The sequence below is a fragment of the Myotis lucifugus genome, unplaced genomic scaffold (assembly GCF_000147115.1).
Source record: "Myotis lucifugus unplaced genomic scaffold, Myoluc2.0 scaffold_465, whole genome shotgun sequence".
In the NCBI taxonomy this organism is placed as follows: Eukaryota; Metazoa; Chordata; class Mammalia; order Chiroptera; family Vespertilionidae; genus Myotis; species Myotis lucifugus.
This window is the reverse complement of record NW_005871513.1, coordinates 341,011-359,424: the sequence shown is the minus strand read 5'-3', so window position 1 is coordinate 359,424 and position 18,414 is coordinate 341,011. Positions and strand designations below refer to the sequence as shown.

Here is an 18,414-nt window from a genome sequence, read left to right as displayed (position 1 = left end):
GCCATCGGGAGAGGGAGACACGAGAAAGAAAAGAAAACCAAAACCAACATCAGTACCCACCCTGCATTCACCCCATACCCTCTGGCACTGAGTTGTTGCTCAGGGCTGACCAGGGGCCATGCACTGTCTCCCCCCATCCCCCCCCGAATTGGGAGAAGTAACTTCAAGAACACCGTTCTAATGCCACCCACCCTCTGGTTCCCACGCTCCTAACCCTTTCCTTAATGCCCAGCATGCCTCCTGCTTTCATGCAAAGCTTCCCTCGACCTGGAGGCCCAGGTATTCAGCCCGGGACCAGCATGCTCCCAGGGCTGAGCAGGTGGGGCCGCACCTGGTCTCCTGGATCCACTGGTGGAAGGCGTTGGCGTGCTGTGCAAACTCCTGCCGCAGCTTGTCATTCTCCTCCTGCCGGCGCTGCTCCTTCTGCAGCTCCAGCTCCCTCTCCTAAGGACCAAAGGGAGGCAGGAGCCCTGTCACCCAGCCCCTCCGGCACAGACAGGCCCGGGATGGTGACGGCTCTGCCCTCGGGAAGGGACAGCTGGCCTTCACATTGGGAAGGAGTAGGAAGCTGTTTTCTGATGATGAACACAAGAAACTGGCTCTGGAGGTCAGGAAGGACTGATGTCAACCTTAACCCAGAGACACAGGAGGAAATCTGGGAGACACGCATGAGCTCAGAGCACTCAGTAATTCTCTAGCTGCTCGAACCCCTGCCAGAACTCTGGCAAGCTGTGCCGTGGAACTGACTGGTGACAGGTAAGGGTGGGTTGCTATGGTGACATGGTAACTTCTGATAAACAAAACCCCGCTTCCTCCGCCCGAATCTCATCGCTCTCCTGCTCAAGGGGTTTCTCTGACGGGTCCCAGGCCGACAGCCTGGACAGGATGCAGGGAGCAGTGGGAGGGCACCTTAATGATCTTCTGCAGGTTCCTCCAGGTCTCCTCCAGGGCCTCCATGGTGAACCAGGTGTAGGGGTTGGAGGCCACGCGGAAGCTTTTGATCTGGCGGTCGAGCTCGGCCAGCTGGTTGAAGTCAGCCTGGGCGGAGCTGAGGGAGGAGCGGAAGGCGTCGTGGGCCTCTCGCAAGGCCTTGATTTCTTCCAGGGAGTTGCAGCGCACAGGGTCCGTCAAATCCTCCTCTGCATTTTCAAACCAGCTGTTGAAGGCAGAAGCCTTTTTGGCAAAGGTCAGGAAGAGGTCCTCCACCTGAAAGCAGAGGAGACGGAGTCAGGACAGGCCGGGGGAGTTCCCTGGGCACAGGGTTGAGACGGCACGGGGCGGGCTTGGCTCCTTTCTCCCACGTCCACTTCTGTCTTCCCTGCCACCCTTCCCCTTGTGTGTGAGAACTCAGCCTGCCCTGGGGTTTCTGAACGGCAGGGAGCTCACTGCCCAGCTGAAGCTGACGCCACGCCCTGTGCAGAACCTCTGTGCCAAACTGACGCAGAGCCTGGCAAGTGGAAGACGGGTCCCCGTTGCCGGGCGCTGGGCGGCTGAGCCTGGCCGGCCCCCCTCACCTTGCGGAAGTGACTCTGAGCCTCCAGCAGCTTCTTCTTCCGGGTGGCCGAGTTGGCCAGAAGCTGGCTCCATCTCTTCATGAGGGAGGCGTGCCGGGCCTCGATGGCCTTGGACTGAATGTGCTTTGCGGCCAGCAGCTGGTCTTTGAGGGCAGTGATGTTGGCGATGCCCTCCTGCTGGAAGGCCTGCAGGCCGGCGTCAAAGGTTTCCTGGAACAGGAGTCAGGAGTCATCTGCAGTGGCCACAGTGAGACCCGCACTCGCTCTGTCTGGTGCCTTAGCCAGACTGTCAGCCTGGAGTCCCCACCTTGTCCTGCCCTGGTCACACCGCCTCCTCTTCTGCTTGTCCCTCAGACCACGGATTCTGACAGCAGCCTCCTCCCCAGCCCCCTCGCCCCGCAGGCACTGAGGTCAGACACTGAGTGTGAGCACAGTGCGTGCTGCGCGCACACCGTCAGCACCCGTCAGGCCACCGCACACGCCTAGTGTGCAAGCTCCCGAGGACCAGGACTGTATCTTGTTACTGCCGAGTCCCTAGAGCCCAACGTAGAAGAGTCAAGTATCTCAGTGAAAGACGCCGACCTTCATTTATCTGCCAGGAAACACTATTTGAGTGACTCTCGATCCACCAACCAGGGGCCACCACTGACCTGTTTGGTAAGGAGAGTTTGGACAGAAGACAGATCTCGGCCATAGTCGTCTGTCTTCAAGCTGTTCTCCTTTTCACCTAGAAAACCAAGCGTGGGAAATACAGCTCTCCTCCGGTGAAATGCCAACTCTACCAAGAGCAGTCTCTGAGCCACGTTACCTGCCTGCTTCTGCACCCCAGACCCCATTCTCCATCTGCGCCATGAAGAGTAGGTTCAATCGCTACTTAAGTGATAACCGCTAAGGCCACTTGGTCCCAAAACCAGGCTGCTTCCTCCTCTCAGGGAAGCTGATCACACCCTGGACCCAGCAGTGAGGGGCAGTGCTGATGCCGCCCGGTGCAAGCTGCTGTGCGCATTTTGTTCCTGCTGTGACATTCCCTGCTTCTTTCACTGGCCAAGGGCCTGTGTGTGTGTGAGAACCTGTGTGTGGCCCAGTGCTGGACACGGAGGCCCTGGGACTCTGGGTCAGGACACTGGCTCCTTCTGCTGCCGCCAGGGGTGTGCCCTGGTGGCGGCTCTCTGCCCACGTGACCAGCTCCTCTGCAGAAGAAAACCCACTGCAAAGGGAGTGGAGGCGCCGTGGGCCCGGGGCAACCCTGCTGGCTGGGCTGGGAAACGTGGGGCCTGCGAGACAGTGCTCACCGATCCACGACTCCACCACGTCCGCCTTCCAGTTGAACTGAAGGAAGGCCGAGTTCTCGTCAAGCTTCGCCTTCCTCTGGGCGGCAGCTTTCTCCAAGTCGGACACTTTCCCGTTCAAGCCCTTCATCTTGGAAGAGATGTTCTCCTCGTGGTGATTGTTCTAGGCCATGAAGAGAAGGCACGCTCTGGTCAGCCTCACCGCCCCGCAGTGACCTGCCCTGGCCCTCCCTGCGGGAAGGCCTCCATTTCTGGAAGATGCGCCACGTGTGCCAACCACCGCGGGGGAGAGCAACAGAGAAAGCCTTGAAAAGGTGGATACTGCAGTTCCATTTAAAGGAAGTTCTAAAGGAATAATGAGGAATAGACTGGAATGTTAAGTCACAATGATGTATCGACATTATTTTTGATAGCAAACAACTGGGAAAAGCCCAAATTACCACTTAGAAAAAATACTACACATCCAAAGAAGGGCTATCACACATAGTCACTAAGAACGATGGTTCAGAAAGTGTTCTGACACTGTGGAGACTGAAACTACAAAGTCTCAGACACTTGGGTTCAGTCTTGGTTAAAATCGTATTTGAGCCCTGACCGGTTTGGCTCAGTGGATAGAGCGTCGGCCTGTGGACTGAGAGGTCCCAGGTTCGATTCTGGTCAAGGGCATGTACCTTGGTTGCGGGCACATCCCAGTAGGGGGTGTGTAGGAGGCAGCTGATCGATGTTTCTCTCTCATCAATGTTTCTAACTCTCTATCCCTCTCCCTTCCTCTCTGTGAAAAATCAATAAAATATATTTAAAAAATAAAATAAAATTGTATTTGAAAACAATCCTCCCCATCAGCAGGAAGTTTAAAGAGAAGCGCAGGGAGGAGGCCAAGGCTGCTGCTGAGGGCGAGAGGCACTGGCCTCTTGTTCAGAGGCCAAAGGAGACCCACAAACCAGTCCTGTCCCGTGTGAAGAACAGAGCGCAGCACCAGGGGGCTGCCGCCGGGGGCCGTGCAGAGGTGTCACCCACATCTGTACACCCTCCTCTAGAGTTCGTTTCACTTAATTCGCCCACCGGGGCCAGGAAAACCCTCTCCAGTGAAACCCATTTTTACTACGTTGTTACCTCCTACGGACCCAATCTCTAGTCTCCTCTCCAAGGCCTGATTACTGGCCAAGTCCTGTGATAAGACAGCTTGCTGGCTGATGGTTCGAGACAGGAAATAACTGCTGTGAAAGTTGCTTGCCTTGTGGCGCTAAATGTGTGTCATTTAAGCGACTGATGGAGACTCACTCCTGACGTGTGGGGACAGGTCTCATCTGGAACTGCAGCGGGGTGACTCCCCTGCTATGGAGGGGCACCCAACCCTTCCTCCCTCTACAGAAAGGGCCATCTGAGCAAAATAACCCTCGAGCCTTTAACAGATTCACTTCTAACTCGTCCTGTGTAACAGCCAGGCCGCAGGTAACTGTGCAGGGTGGGTAAGCCAATCAGGCATCCTTCACCCTGGGGAGCTGTACTGTGGAGAGGAAGTCTGGAAGGCTGGGCAAAGGCCTTGCCGTGGTCTCTGGTGGTGGCTCGATGGGGACTATTTGACTTGCTCACGTGCATCCTACTCTCTCTGTAAAGGGCTTTATTACTGAGAAACAGACAAGAACAGCCACATGGGAGGGAGGGCCAGGGCCACAGAAGGACCTCGGATGCTCCTCTGCTTCGTCAGGCAGTCAGTGCTGTAGAGTAACTACTCACTGGCTTCAAACTGGGGAGAATGGCCACTAGTCACACAATCTCCCTCTTCTTTGTGAAACACAGGAATGGACTTGGAATTGGTCTGGTGCAAACCTTTGGTGACTATCCTGGGGTGAGTGTGGGACAACTGAGGTGTCAGCATGCGGGAGTCCCGATGTTGGAAACCAGGGTCTCCCCAGCGGGCAGGACTCACCTTCTTAACAAGGTCTTGTCCATTAGTGCACACGTCATTCACACGATCCTTGTGCACAGTGAAGTCTGTCTCGAAAGCTTCATGCTTCTTCAGTAAGCCCTGCAGGGGAGGCAGCAAGGTGGCTCTGAGTGCCTGGCATGTGCCCGTGTGCCAGCTGCGGGACAGAGGGTCACAGACTGGAAGGCGCATGCCCTCACACCATCAGTCTAGCTAGGGGCCGAGACGGCGACGGGTACAGAAATAAACGAGCTGTTATGAAGGTAGTAAAACCCGGCTGCAGCGAGAGTAACCGGCAGGGGACTGGCCTTGGGAAGTGACGCCAGGGAAGGCCTTTCTGAAGGGGCCAATCAGCATGGTCTCTCTTCCCCTCTAGACCTATCCTGAGGTGTAACTGGACGCGTCTCCTAAGGGACCGAAGCACTGGAGACTGTGCTTCAGGCCCAAGCACACAGGAGGGAAGCCCTCGCTGCATGTCAGCTCTACCCCGGGTCCCCGAGGAGCTGCTCAGGATCCCCATCGTGAGGGGTGACTCAGGGCTACCCTTCTCGGGGATGTAAACTCTGCTTCCTCAGTTGGTGGCTCCCATTCAGGAACATTCTACGAGAATATGCAGCCCCTCCTATCAAAAGGGGAGTCTATCCTTCCACCCATGACCCCGGCGGCCTTGTGACTGCTGTGACCAACAGAAGGCTGCGAGGACAATGCTGTTACGTCTGAGACGAGGCCTGAAGAGCCCTTGCAGACTCTGCTTCTGCTGCGCGAATGCTGCCTATGGAAGCCGGTCCAGCTGCTGAGGCCGAGGCATGTGGAGGGACAGCTGCCAGCCACAGGAGTGACACCATCCTGGATGTCAGCCCGCTGCCCTCGGTCTCAATGCAGCCGTGAGGGACCCAAGTGAAAGCAGCAGAGAGACTGTCCCCATTCACATAATAAAGGGAAATGAGAACTGCTGTTTTTAGGGTGGTTGCAGAGCGATAGTTAACCAACGTTGTGTGTTGAACTGTGTGCCCCTAAAAGAAATGATGAATTCCTACGCCCTGGCACCTGTGAATGGGGACGTGAGGCCGCTGCAGAGGTGATCAAGTTAAGATGAGGTCATTAGACTGGGTCCTACTCTGATGACAGTGTCCTTTTAAGGGAAATGTGGACCCAGAAACATCCAGAGAATGCCATGGGAGGATAGGCACAGAGAGAAGACAGGCCCTGAACACAGAGACGGAGGTTAGAGTGATGCTGCCACGAGCCAAGGAATGCCGGGGGCGACCAGGAGCTGCAAGGCCAGGAGGGTTCCCCCCCTGGAAGTCTCAGAGAGCAAGGTCCTGTCTACCCCTTATCTCAGGCTTCTGGCCTCCAGAACTGTGACAATACACGTCTGTTGTTTTAAAGCCACCTGCTGGCGATTTTGTCATGGTGGCCACAGCAAAGCAACAGAGCACCAGTTATCGTGGTGACGATACTAATGATACTGCTTAACTGACAACAAGGCCCCATGCATGGGGCTCACAAAGTCATGCCAGTTTTGTCTACAGAGGGACATCTCCAGCCTAAGATCTTGAGGGCAAAACTCAACCAATGAGACCTTGGCTGCTGGCTGTGTGGTGCCCTGGGAAGAGCACAGCCCTGACAAACCCGCGGTGAAATGGGGACCAGAGGCAGCGCTAAGAAAGGAAGCCGGCGGCGCCTTCAGCTTCTCTGACCTGGATGGCAGCGAGGGTGTCTCCATAATCCTCACTGGCCACCAGGGTCATCTTCTCATTGATCCAGGCTTCCTCCTCTTCCACGTTGGCGACAAACTGCTGGTATTCCAAGGACTCTTCCAGCCGCTGGCCCCTGTGTGCACAGACAGAAAAATCAGCAGTTCTTCCAACACTGACTCTGCTTAAGAAGACTGACCAGTGTGTGACGTAAGCGGTTTAGTCAAGCTCTGCAAACACCAAGTAGAGACAGTGCTGAGCAACCGGGAAATTCTGGGCATATGCTGGGTTCCGAGTCTCATACTGGAACCAGCTCAGCAGGGGCCTGTCAGAGGTGGCTCTGGAGCCAGCCATCCGTGGCCTCGCACACCCAAGGGAAAGGGTCCAGGAGGCAGCGGGCGGGCCTGGAAGCTCCGTGCAGGCCTCCCGAGTCCCAGCGGGTCCCGTGCCCTCCTCTGCCACTCACCGGGCTGTCGCCAGCTGCTTCAGCTCCTTCCAGTGCTCCACAAACTGCGCCAGGCGCTGCTGGATCTCCTCCTTCCCGATGGTGTTGTCGTCAGACAGCTTCTTCCCAGTGTCCAGGACGCCCTGCGGCCAAGAGCACATGAATAGCCACTGCTGCTAAGAGGCAGGCACAGGCCTCGGCAGGCACAGGCCTCAGCTCCAGTTCGCAACTCCCACCGTTCGGTTCGGGCTGAGGGGCTACAGACCCTGGAGTGAGAACAAAGGTTTCTTCGTACGTCACCTGGGCCCATTCAATCCCGCTGCCCTCTCGGCCAGGCCCTCACCTGGACCGCAGGCCCCTCACCTGGATCGCAGGCTCGTGAGCAGCCAGTTCTGCCTCCAGCCGCTTGTGCTTCTTCCTCAGGTCCTCCAGCCGCTTGTGCTTCTTCCTCAGGTTCTGGACGCCTGTTAAGTCCCGGCCGTAGTCCTCAGAGCTCACCAGCAGCTTCTTCTCTCTGGACAACACAGGCAGGCGGTCAGTCTCTGCACCTCCATGTTTTCAACTGGAGATGTTTGGGCAAAACTGCTGTGAAATTTACAGCCCTCATGATATCCTTCACCTACATCCACCAATTCCTCCAGGAAAACACTGTCAGTTTTCTGGAAAACAAAAGCCTCTATTTCCCAAATGAACAGTGTCCATGTACGTATGTGGGAGCAGGCAGTGCTGTGCCTGACTCTCAGAGGGCTGGGGTGCACTGGAGAACAAGAAGGCGCTGTGGCATTGCCCTTCAACCCCACTTTACCAAACGTCCACATACCACACACGGGAATTATAAAGACACTGATATAATTTTTAAAGTGAGGAATTAAGATATTCCCCCCTCCTTAAAATTGTCCATTTATATGCGCCATCAACTAGAAAACGTAGACTAAAATTTTGTGGGGGAGAGAGGATTAAAAACAATCTCCTCTCCTTCCTTCAAGAAGTGATGTACCCCAGCGATCTCAGGGTAGGTCTAGTGTAACCATCACGTGTCACCACCATTCGGAGGCCAATGCTGACCACTGTCACTGCTGACCTGGACATGGGAAGGAACCTAGGCGTTCCACAGTGAGTGGTGGAGCTGGGACCCAGCACAGCGTGGCTGGGAGGCCAGGCCCTTTCTGCCACTTCCCTGTCTCACCACACAGTCCAGGAACGACCAAATCTCATGGCCAGATAGCCTGGACCTGACTCACTCAGCCCCATGGTTCCTCTGCCATTCAAGGCTCCGGGGGTGTCCTAGAGGCCCCGAGCACGAAGTCCAGGAGCACGTACTTGATCCAGGACTCCTCGTCGTCCATGTCCCGGAAGAACTGGTGCAGGCGATGGGACTCATTCAACTTGGCCCGCCGGGAGGCTGCCATGCTCTTGATCTTCTGGAAACGACTGTTGATGGTGTCCCGCTTGTCCTTCACTTGGGAGGTGTCGAAGGCGCTGCTGGTCATCAGGCTGTCTGCCTGGCTGTTCAGGTCCTTCAGGCGATCCTGGGGGAAGGGACGTGATGGAGGGGTCAGAAATCTGGGTCCCCAGGAATACCTGCTTGAAAGTAACAGCCCAGGACGTTCTCAGTGACGAAGGCTGGTTTACGATACATTTGGTGTGGAGTGTGGATATTCTCAAAGTGTGGTGTGCGGTCCCCTGGGTTCTACAAGGTCAAAACTATGTTCATAACAACACAACTGTGTTTGTTTGCACTGATGGGCGACAGCAATGGCGTGGGGTGCTGATGCCTTAGCTCAGGGCAGGCAAACTGCACACAGAAGCTGACTCTTCACTGCCCTGCACTCCCAGGAAAAAGGGCTGCCTCACAGACACCCTTTAAAAAGCAACAAAAATTTTACCTCCATGGCTCCAATCTGTGGTTTTATTGTTTTTCCATTGAGAATTTAAAAACCGGTAGTTTTGGTTTTTCTCCTCTCAGAGGAGTGTTTCATGAAGAGGTCATTACTTAGTTATGTTAGGGTTTCTTCTGGGTTCAGGCATTTCGTTGGCCTCTCTGCCTTTACTTTTCCCTGTGGAAACAGCACACTGGCTGTTTTCTGCTGTGGGGATTTCCACCCCCTCTCGTGAGGATGCCCGCCTACTTCTGAGCCATTGCCATAGGCAGCAGGAGCAGCGCAGTTCAAGGAGGACATGGGCACTGCTTGGTACCCCTCCGCTTCCTGCTCACCAGGGAATGACAAGACAGGAAACTGCCTAGCAAACCAGTGTCTGCCTATGCAAACTATTTAAGAAAAAGTTCAACCCAGATCTTGTATCCTGTGACTTAGCAGTTGACTGAATTAAAAATTCATCAAAATAATATTATCCATTTTTGCACACTTGGATATGATACTATGGAGTAAGGTTTTGGGATTTCTGGCTGACTTATATATCTTTTGTGATATAATCAAACTTCTATCATTAGAAAATGTTTTGTATGTATTATAAGATGCCTCTTTAAAACAAACTTACGATAAAAAATATTTTAAAAAGCAGCAAAAGCCATCAACTGTACTAAATATCCCTGAGTCCATGTCACTTAAAAGCCTGAGTGACAAAGGGAAAGCACACCCTTCTGCTGCAGACTCAAGTTCAGCGACTGTCCTGGGAAAGCACGTGGTGCGAGCTCACGAGCCACGTTTTCACAGACACCACTTCACTTGAAAGGTAACCAACAGACAAACTACGGCCACTCAGACTGGGATCTCACAAATACTGTGCTGAGAATAATAAAAGTGAATCTGTCACTTTAAGGACACCTGAGTTTGTTGCTGATAAAATTTTCATGAGAAAATGTAATTTTGGAAAATTTTTGTCTACTTCTATGAGCTTGTCAGCTTTCCAGTAGGCACGACTTTTGTGTTGAGACTGGTTGTGATGTTAACTAATGTGAAGATATAATGAAATGTGTCCACATTTAGAAGATCTACATAACTCAGCGAACCAGTATTTTCCAAATGATTCTGTAACTCGTGCACAGGTGAAAGATCCATTCAATGCCCTGACCGGTTTGGCTCAGTGGATAGTGTTGGCCTTCAGACTAAAGGGTCCCAGGTTCAATTCCAGTCAAGGCATGTACCTTGGATGCAGGCTTGAGCCCCAGTAGGGGGCGTGTAGGAGGCAGCTGATCTATGTTTCTCATTGATGTTTCCAACTCTCTATCTCTCTCCCTTCCTCTCTGTAAAAATTCAATAAAAATATATTAAAAAAAAAAAAGAAGATCCATTCAAAGTCCAACATGGACCAGTACATTTTAATAGGAAACAATACAAAACCCGGTAAAGCTTAAGAGTCCATTTTGCAACTAACCTTTAAGAAACGACCACTTACTGAGTCTGGTGTAGTAGCAAATATTCACATTAATTATCTGAATTGAAATATGGCTCCCTTCTCGAACTACCTGTGAGAGGCTGTATTTTCAGATGACACACCACAACTAACTGAGTTCAGGAGCAGCTCTGGGAAGCCAGCCATCTTCTATGAAGCTGGACATTAGAGAGATTGGCAAAAATACAACCAATGCCACTCTTGCTTTATTTCTGTTTTTGGAAAAATTTAGTAATAATTCATAAAAATGTTAGCTTGTAGTGGCTTATTTTAAATTAATTAATAAATTTATGGATTCCCCAGGAAGTGGCAAAAACAGCTCAGTTTATGCATCCTCTCCCCACTGTAGCGTCTTCCACAGCACAGGAACAAAACCAGCCATTCCACTGCATTGGTGGAATCGGTCCACCGACCTTACTCTGATTCCACTCTTTTTCACATGCATTCATTTGTGCGTGTCGTTCCGTGCAATTTTATCTTATGTGTAGATGTGTGTAATCACCACCAAAATCAAGGCACTGGCGTTGTTCTGTTAGCACGAATGAACTTCCTTGTACCTTACAGCTGCACACCTCCCCATTCCCAACCCCTGGCAACCACTAATTTGTTCCCCGCCTCTAACTTGTCATTTCAAGAATGTTATATAAATGAAGTCATATAGTATGTAACCCATTGATATGCATTAGTACAATTTAACTTTTAAAATTTATTTACTTTTAATAATGATGCATATTGATAAATAAAGCCCACACACTCCTCAGGGCCCCTCAATAACGTTCAGAGTATAAAGTGGCCCCAAGACTACAATGTTTGAGGCCCTCGGCTTGGAGTGACAGACACCCCTCTCCTGTCCCAAATGCACAACTGTGTCCAAACACTGGCCTGGCCACCCCTCTGCTCACCTCGTGGGCAGATATATCCGCCTCCAGCAGCTGATGTTTTTTTAGCAGGTTGTTTACAGAAGCCAGATCTTTGCCGTAATCTTCAGATGCCAGAAGGGCCTCCACCTGGCAGTGAAAGACAAAAGGAAAGGCTACGGTATGGTGCACGCTGAGTTCTGGAAAACCCGGCTGCTCAGCTGTTATCTGGGTCTTAGTTTGCAGGGCAGCACACCTCTCAATCACACGTTACTGTTATGCTCAGCCTGTATCAGCCCACACGGCCTAAGATGCTCTCTCTTTCTGTCAATCAAAACCTCAAGTGCCTGTGAGTTTAAATGCTACAGCTTAAGGCAGGGTCACTGAGCCTTAAAGTGGTTTGATGGCAAAATGCAGAGCAATCCCACTTCAAGGAAACTCTGCAAGGGAAAGGCTTAGCAGCGTGGGCAGAGATTACTACACAGGGATGCTCACTGCAGCACAACATATAGTGCCCCAAACCTGGAAGACCTGAATGTCCAACCACATGGGAATGATTACATGATGGCACAACTTGGACTTGGGTAGCTATTCAAATGTTTAGGAGGAATTACTAGAGACTTGGGGATAACACTCCCAATACATACTAATAAAAATTACATCGTGAGCCCAACTATATATAAAAATACAGCCACACAAGTATTCAAGTGAATATGTACAGACTAGACATGGATAGCGTAGTGGGCTCTAAACATTGCTATTGTTACACTTTCTGTATTCTCCAACTCTCCTACAGAGCACACTGCTAACTCTGGCTTCCTGCTCACTACACTCCCTATGGAGGAGTGGTCTCTAGTCCAAGACCCATCAAAAATAAGCTTACTCTACTCTAAGCATCCCTTCGCACTACTTCTCAGCCCTGCACAGCTCTCATCTGATAGTGAAGATTCTGCTAAAAGGGGAGTGGGGAGAGCCCTGACTTTCCATGGCTTTACGTTTGCTGACTGAACTACTATCCAAAATGACTAGACATCTCGGCATTACCTCGGAGAGCCAGAAGTCAAAGTCCTTGATTCCGGTGTTAAAGTTCTGCTGTTTGTTGGCTTCTTTCAGTTTCTGGCTCTTTTCAGCTGACTTCTGCACCAGGAATTGCCACTGGTCAGCTAAGGCAGCCAGACGGGCCTGGGGAAGAGAAGGAGCCCTCAGAGATGGCGAAATCCACGAAGAACCTGCTCTGCTAAAGCCGACTTGACACACTTGAGAGGAGACACTCAGAGCAGCCGATCTCACTCGTGTCCCCATTGTATGCAGCCCGAAGCCTTCTGATGCGCTGAAACCAGCCCCTCTTGTCCCTGAGCCTGCGTGGAGCTGGGGCCCCTACCTTCACAGCATCCTCGCTGCCGGCACAGGCCCCGCGCTCAATCAGGGAGTTGCCGGTGTCGATGACGCCGCGGATCCGGTCGGCATTGGCGTGCAGCTCTGCTTCGAAGGCCTGGTGCTTCTGGTGCTTGCTCTAAAAACACCAAAACCACCTTTCAAAGCCTGGGCCTCACTTACATCTTCCCAGGGGGGAGGGGCTCTCAGAAGGGAGGGAGTGGCAGCAAACTTAAAGACCTGGGGGAAAGTGCCAACATTTTGAGAGAAGGCAACCGAAGAACCTGTGGCTGTTTTAGGGGCTGGGGCAGCGAAAGGAAGGGCACCAGCTCAGAACAGTGAGCTGAGTTGATCTTAAATACAGGACTGGCTATTTGGGAGTGAAGTCCTGGAATTATATACTTTCTAACATTTTGCTGAAATCTCAATGGCCAATTGAAGTATTGAATCTACTTGAACATCAATTTCCATCCACGACGTTCTCCTTAGTGGACAGAACACTGACAATGACACACATACAGATCTCTCATCATCTACGGCAGCGTCACTACGAAGCAATGCATATGGAGGGCCGGCCGACCCTCTGTGGCAGACTGTGGCTTCGCTGGCTTCTCATTTGGTAGCTGTCGTTATCAAAACTCCTGGATATTGTAAAAATCCAGGCTTGAGTCCAGGTAGGGACTTCGCTTTGCTAAGAAAAGAGAGGGCGGGGAGTGGTGGCTCCTGATGCTGGATGGGCTCCTGATCCTGGGGCCTAACAGTGTTTTTATTTTAAACCACAAAGGACCAGGAGGCACGGGAACACAAGAGACAAGTGCGAGGACATAGCTGTGGCACAATTCTGGGTGAGAAACGCAGCGTCTCATGGAGAATGTTATTTGGGGGGAAAAGAACTAAAAGAAAAAAGCAGTACAGGTGGGGAAGAATTCTGCATCAAATGTTTCATTTCAGGGGCAGCAACTGTCAAAGGATGGAGCCACCTGGCTGGCTGAGCACAGCACTGACACCAAGTGGCCCTGCCATGTCCCCAGGTGCCTGTGCCTTGGAACAAGAACAACAAGGTCTCAAGTACCCCAAGTCCTGACCAAGCCCAATTTCCCTCTTCTTGTTCTGATGGCTCTTTGGTTTCGAATCCCATCTATTCTATTTCTTCATTTCTTCCATCCACGTATGCAATTTCCGAGCTCCATGTGGATGGAAACGTCCCTTTCACCATTCCTTGGGTAATGCCCACTTTTTGCTCAGCCCTTTCCGCTGGCTCCTCTTAGGGTTGGGAGCAGATCGTCTGCCTCTCTGAGGATCCCGCACTGTCCCTCTCCCGTGACCAGCACAAAACTCTCACCCCCCACTAGACCCACGGCCCTAGGCCACTGAGGGCCACGAGCCCACGTCTACACAGAAAAGCTGATTATTTCATTTTTTAAAAGAAGCCCCTCTGGCAAGAAAGCAGTCAACTAGTGCCCCCCAAATCAAACATTGCACAGAACTTGCCTCCCTGATACACTGGGAGAGGGGACGGGGAATGAAGGGTGCAGGCTAATGACAACAGAGAAGCCACATCCCACAGGGACACTTGGATGGAGTGTGATGGATGATTAGAAATGAAAGGATGGGTGAAGAGACACCAGCAGACTGCGTGTGACCACGATAACAAGAATCTATACAGAACACAAATACTGGAGCTCATTTAACTAAAACTTTGAGAGACAAAAAAACTTACCAGCAGCTTGGAAAGCTACAAAAACAGATTGAAATAACAAGAGTTCAGTACACTGATGTGAACACACAAATCAGCTATTAAACAGAAACTCATTTTGCTGTCATACTTCCCCTGGGAAGCTGAGCATTTGGGGACAGCAAACAGAAGGGGACTCTACAGACTTTTAGCAGATACGGACCATTTCAATAGAGACGGAGCAGTTGACAACTTCGCACCAGCTCAACTTATCAGGACAATGTCCAATGGCTGCCCCATGGGCACCAGGAGCTTGTTTCCAGGCGTCCCCCCTCTCACAGATGCCATATTTAACACAACCTACTCAAGGGCCTCGGCTACTTTGGAGACAACAGCCAGCCGGTCCAGCTCACCTGGATGTTCGTGGGGTCCTTGTAGGACTCATCGCTTGCGGTCTGTAATTTTTCGCTGATCCAAGCCTCGATCTCATCCACGTCCCGGCTGAACTGCTGGAGGGTTTGCGATTCTCCCAGCTTTGACCTTTTTTCAATCATCTGGGCTTTAAGACGTCGCCACCTGAGCAAGAGAAACAGAGACCCAATGTGAGCACCCCTCAAACAGGTCTGGCCAGGGCTCTCCCACAGGTGTGGTGGGATCTGTCAGCACCACGGGGCACCCACCTGTCCAAAACCTCATTGCGCCGGCTAGAAATGTCGCCTTTGGCATAGTGGCCGGCAGCGATGAGCTGGTCAGCAAAGGACTGCAGAGCGGCAATCTTCTCCTCCTGCGGGCAAGCGGAGGCGTGAGGTCAGGGTGGGCGAGGCGGCTCTGCCCGCCCTGGACTGCAGGTCTCGCGCAGAGCGCGGTTATTTTGGGTGACCAAGAACTAGCTGGTGCAGGATCAGAATACACTGACACTTTAGAAGGAGGAGTGTAAAAAGCCAGAAGAAAGCTTGATTTCAATCATTACTAGAGTAGAGTTTAACTCAAGATTCCAGGTCACACTGGGGTGGGGCAGGGGGCTAGGACACCAGTAAATGTCACATACAAAACGAGGCTTAAGTGGAAAAGGTGGTCAGATTTTCAACAAAGTGATTTATAAATCAAAGCATTTTATCTCTTTCTGATTTCTGTTAGTGTGTTCCCTAACCCTAACCCTAATCCCGCCCTCATCCTCACCTGAGAATGTTTATTGACGCTAGTGTGTATGTGTGAGAGACCCCGATGTGAGACACACCAGCTGGATGCCCCCACATGGGCCCCAACTGGGGAGTGAACCTGCAGCCTAGGCATGTGCCCCGATCGGGAATCAAATTCAGGACCCTTTGGTGGATGGTCGGTGCTCCAACCGAGACACAATGGCCAGGGCCCCACAGCTTTATTTCCTTCCCTCTCTCAATAACCTTTTCCCTGTGGCTTCCCATGACCAAAACCTCAGAATGTCTGTGTAAAGTTAAGAAAACTACTGGTGTAACTCATCTCCTGGGCTGCACAGGCGATCCTGGGAGATGTACTGGTGGCTACACTGCTTCCTTCATGTAGTCAGTGTTGAGCACTGTCATTTGAGGAAGCTGCCAGAGCTCTCCAGCTGAATTAATCAAACCAATAACTACTTTTTATTCTAGTTGTTAACAGAGTAAAGGAGGAAAAGCCATCGAAGATATCAGTTGGGCCCAGCCGGTGTGGCTCAGTTGGTTGAGTGTCCCATGCACCAAGAAGTTGCCAGTTCGATTACTGGTCAGGGCACATACCCAGGTTGGGGGCTCAATCTCCAGTATGGGGTGTGCAGGAGGCAGTCGATGGATGTTTCTCCCATCGATGTTCCTCTCCCCGCCCCCCCCCCCTATTAAAAAAAAAAGATGTCAATTGGGCCCTGTTTGGTGTGGCTCAGGTGGTTGGAGTGTCATTCCAGAAGGTCAACGGTTCAATTCCCAATCAGGGCACAATACCCAGGTTTCAGGTTTGATGCCGAATCAATGTAGCTCTCTCACATTGATGTTTCTCTCTTCCCCCCTCCCTCCCTCCCTCCCTAAAATCAATAATGATAAAAAAGAATAAAAACCAACCAAACAATAAAGATGTCAATCGGGAAAAATCCAGTTCAGACTCTTAGGTACGAAGGCCTCACCTGGACATTAATGGCTTTGTCAAAGTCCTCATGTTTTTTGATCAGGGCCTCCACACTGTCCAGTGAGTCCCCTTTGTCTTCTGTATTCAAAAAGGCCTCCCGGGCGGCCATCCAGTTCTCTGCTTGCTCACAGTCCCGATGAAACAGCTAAAGAAGGGCGAGACAGTGAGAAGGCAGAGCCTTTGCAAGGAAACACCGGGCCTGAACCCCTGTGGCACACAGGAAGCTACTGTCCAGCGCACTCACCTGCAGTTCCAGGCACTGGTCCAACATCATCCTGCGCTGCGCCCAGGCCTTCTCCAGATCTGCACGCTCCTGATCTAGAATATCTAGTTTCTCCTTGATCTCTGGGCTGGCATAGTGCCCATGGGCCAACAGCTGCTGCCCAAACTGCTCAAATGCCTGGAAAGTGCCAGCCCTGGCATCAATTTCTGTCCGGTGTTCCTGCCAAGAGGAGGGAAGGGATTAGGTAACCGGCAGAAGATGCTCACTCTAATGTCAACCACCAGCTCACAACAAAGGGTGACGGGGGCAGGGGGGACGCTGAGGTCTTCCCGGCCCAGCAGAGCAACCGAGTCTCTGCTCCTCAGCAGGCAGGTCTACCCACCTGGTGTCGTTCCAGCAAAGCTTCAGCTCCGGTGACATCCTTGGCTAGCTCGTCTGAGGACACCAACCCTCGTATCCCATTAATCCAAGACATGAGATCCCTGGAAACCAGACCCACAGAGGAGCAGTCATTACATTATTTGGCAAGCAGGCTTGCTGTCCAGGAAAGAGAGAACTAGCAACTCTTGTCTCAGAAGGCTATTTGGGGTGAATCCAGTCAATCTACCAAATGGGGCCAGATCTCTGAGCAAAGTTATGTCAAAGCCTCTTGTTCAAGTTATTGACGTATTTTTAAAAAATAAAAAATTCCTTCGAGGAAAAATGAATAGCTTCATAACTAAGAACCTTTCCATCCTACAGAGTAATAGGTTCTAACAGAGACCACAGCTGTGGTTACAGCTTCAAATGACAATGCCTTCTTTAGGATTGAGCCTTAAAAGTCCTAGGTCCATGCATGCATTTAATCCAGCTGCTCACAGATGACCACATACACGGGCACAGAAGTCCATGTGTAAGGCCACACGTCATATGCTTCCTTTACATCACACACCCAGAAAGGCAAGTCCATGGAAACATGAGGCAGATTCAATGGGGAGTGATTACTTATGGGGTCTGGGTGTTCTAGGCCAGGGGTGGGGAATCTTTTCTCTGCCAAGGGCCAACTGGATGTTTGTAACATCAGTCTTGGGCCATACAAAATTATCCACTTAAAAATTAGCCTGCTAGCCCTAGCTGGTCAGGCTCAGTGGATAGAGCGTCGGCCTGCAGACTGAAGGGTCCTGGATTCAATTCTGGTCAAGGGCACATGCTTGGGTTGTGGGCTAGATCCCCAGTGTGGGGCGTGCAGGAGGCAGACAATCAATGATTTCCTCTCATCATTGATGTTTCTCTTTCTCCCTCTCTGAAATCAGTAAATACATTTAAAATAATAAAAATGCTCTCTCTCTTAAAAAAATAGCCTGCTATATTTGGTCAAACATTTAATTAACTCACCCCCTAATGTCTTGGCAGGCCCAGACCAAATGATCTCTCAGGCTTTATATGGCCCTCGGGCCGGATGTTCCCCATGTTCTAGGGTGATGAAGTTTCAAAACTAGAGAGTGGGTGGTTGCATGACACTGTGAATACACTAAAGTGACTATTTCATGACTTTTACTTCAAAGGAAACAAAACACAACCGGGACCTCCTACCAGAGGCCCTGAAGGCGAAGAGCACATGGGCCTGCTCCCATCCCAGCAGAGGACATGCCCCGGCAAGCACACACAGACAGGAGCGTGGGAGAGCACCGTTAGCACAACGACATACAAAAGAAACGCTTGTCCTAAATGGTACTACTAAACAAGTAGAAGGCTACGCAGCCTTAAAAAGACTGAGGTCCCAGATCATGGGACATTCCACAAGACGACTGCCCTGGGCTTTCAGGAAGGTCAGTGACCGAGGGCAGAGGGGTTCTGCTCTAGATGACGGAGACCAGCCTACCAAATGCAGATAGTAACTCTCAACTAGATCCTCGATCAAAACATAAGCCCTGCAAGCCCTGACCGGTT

General features: G+C 51.5%; 1 protein-coding gene across 8 annotated transcripts in view; it reads right to left on the bottom strand.

Annotated features, from left to right (window-relative positions):
* Nucleotides 1-18,414, bottom strand: part of SPTAN1 (spectrin alpha, non-erythrocytic 1) — a 61,034-nt gene that overhangs the window by 4,438 nt on the left and 38,182 nt on the right. For 3 of the 8 annotated variants that reach the window (XM_023744501.1, XM_023744498.1, XM_023744502.1), the window contains 20 exons: nt 16,868-16,967; nt 16,507-16,704; nt 16,261-16,407; nt 14,813-14,916; nt 14,546-14,708; nt 14,178-14,192; nt 12,465-12,596; nt 12,128-12,265; nt 11,129-11,233; nt 8,193-8,401; nt 7,321-7,386; nt 7,236-7,290; nt 6,894-7,015; nt 6,431-6,563; nt 4,734-4,832; nt 2,807-2,966; nt 2,165-2,241; nt 1,515-1,724; nt 910-1,206; nt 332-444 (listed from right to left, as the gene is read on the bottom strand). In XM_023744501.1, coding sequence (XP_023600269.1) covers nt 332-444; nt 910-1,206; nt 1,515-1,724; nt 2,165-2,241; nt 2,807-2,966; nt 4,734-4,832; nt 6,431-6,563; nt 6,894-7,015; nt 7,236-7,290; nt 7,321-7,386; nt 8,193-8,401; nt 11,129-11,233; nt 12,128-12,265; nt 12,465-12,596; nt 14,178-14,192; nt 14,546-14,708; nt 14,813-14,916; nt 16,261-16,407; nt 16,507-16,704; nt 16,868-16,967 — 2,643 coding nt within the window. Of the gene's footprint in view, nt 1-331; nt 445-909; nt 1,207-1,514; nt 1,748-2,164; nt 2,242-2,806; nt 2,967-4,733; nt 4,833-6,430; nt 6,564-6,893; nt 7,016-7,235; nt 7,387-8,192; nt 8,402-11,128; nt 11,234-12,127; nt 12,266-12,464; nt 12,597-14,177; nt 14,193-14,545; nt 14,709-14,812; nt 14,917-16,260; nt 16,408-16,506; nt 16,705-16,867; nt 16,968-18,414 lie in introns of those variants that run through there. The other 5 variants (XM_023744496.1, XM_023744499.1, XM_023744500.1 and 2 more) reach the window with 3 other exon arrangements.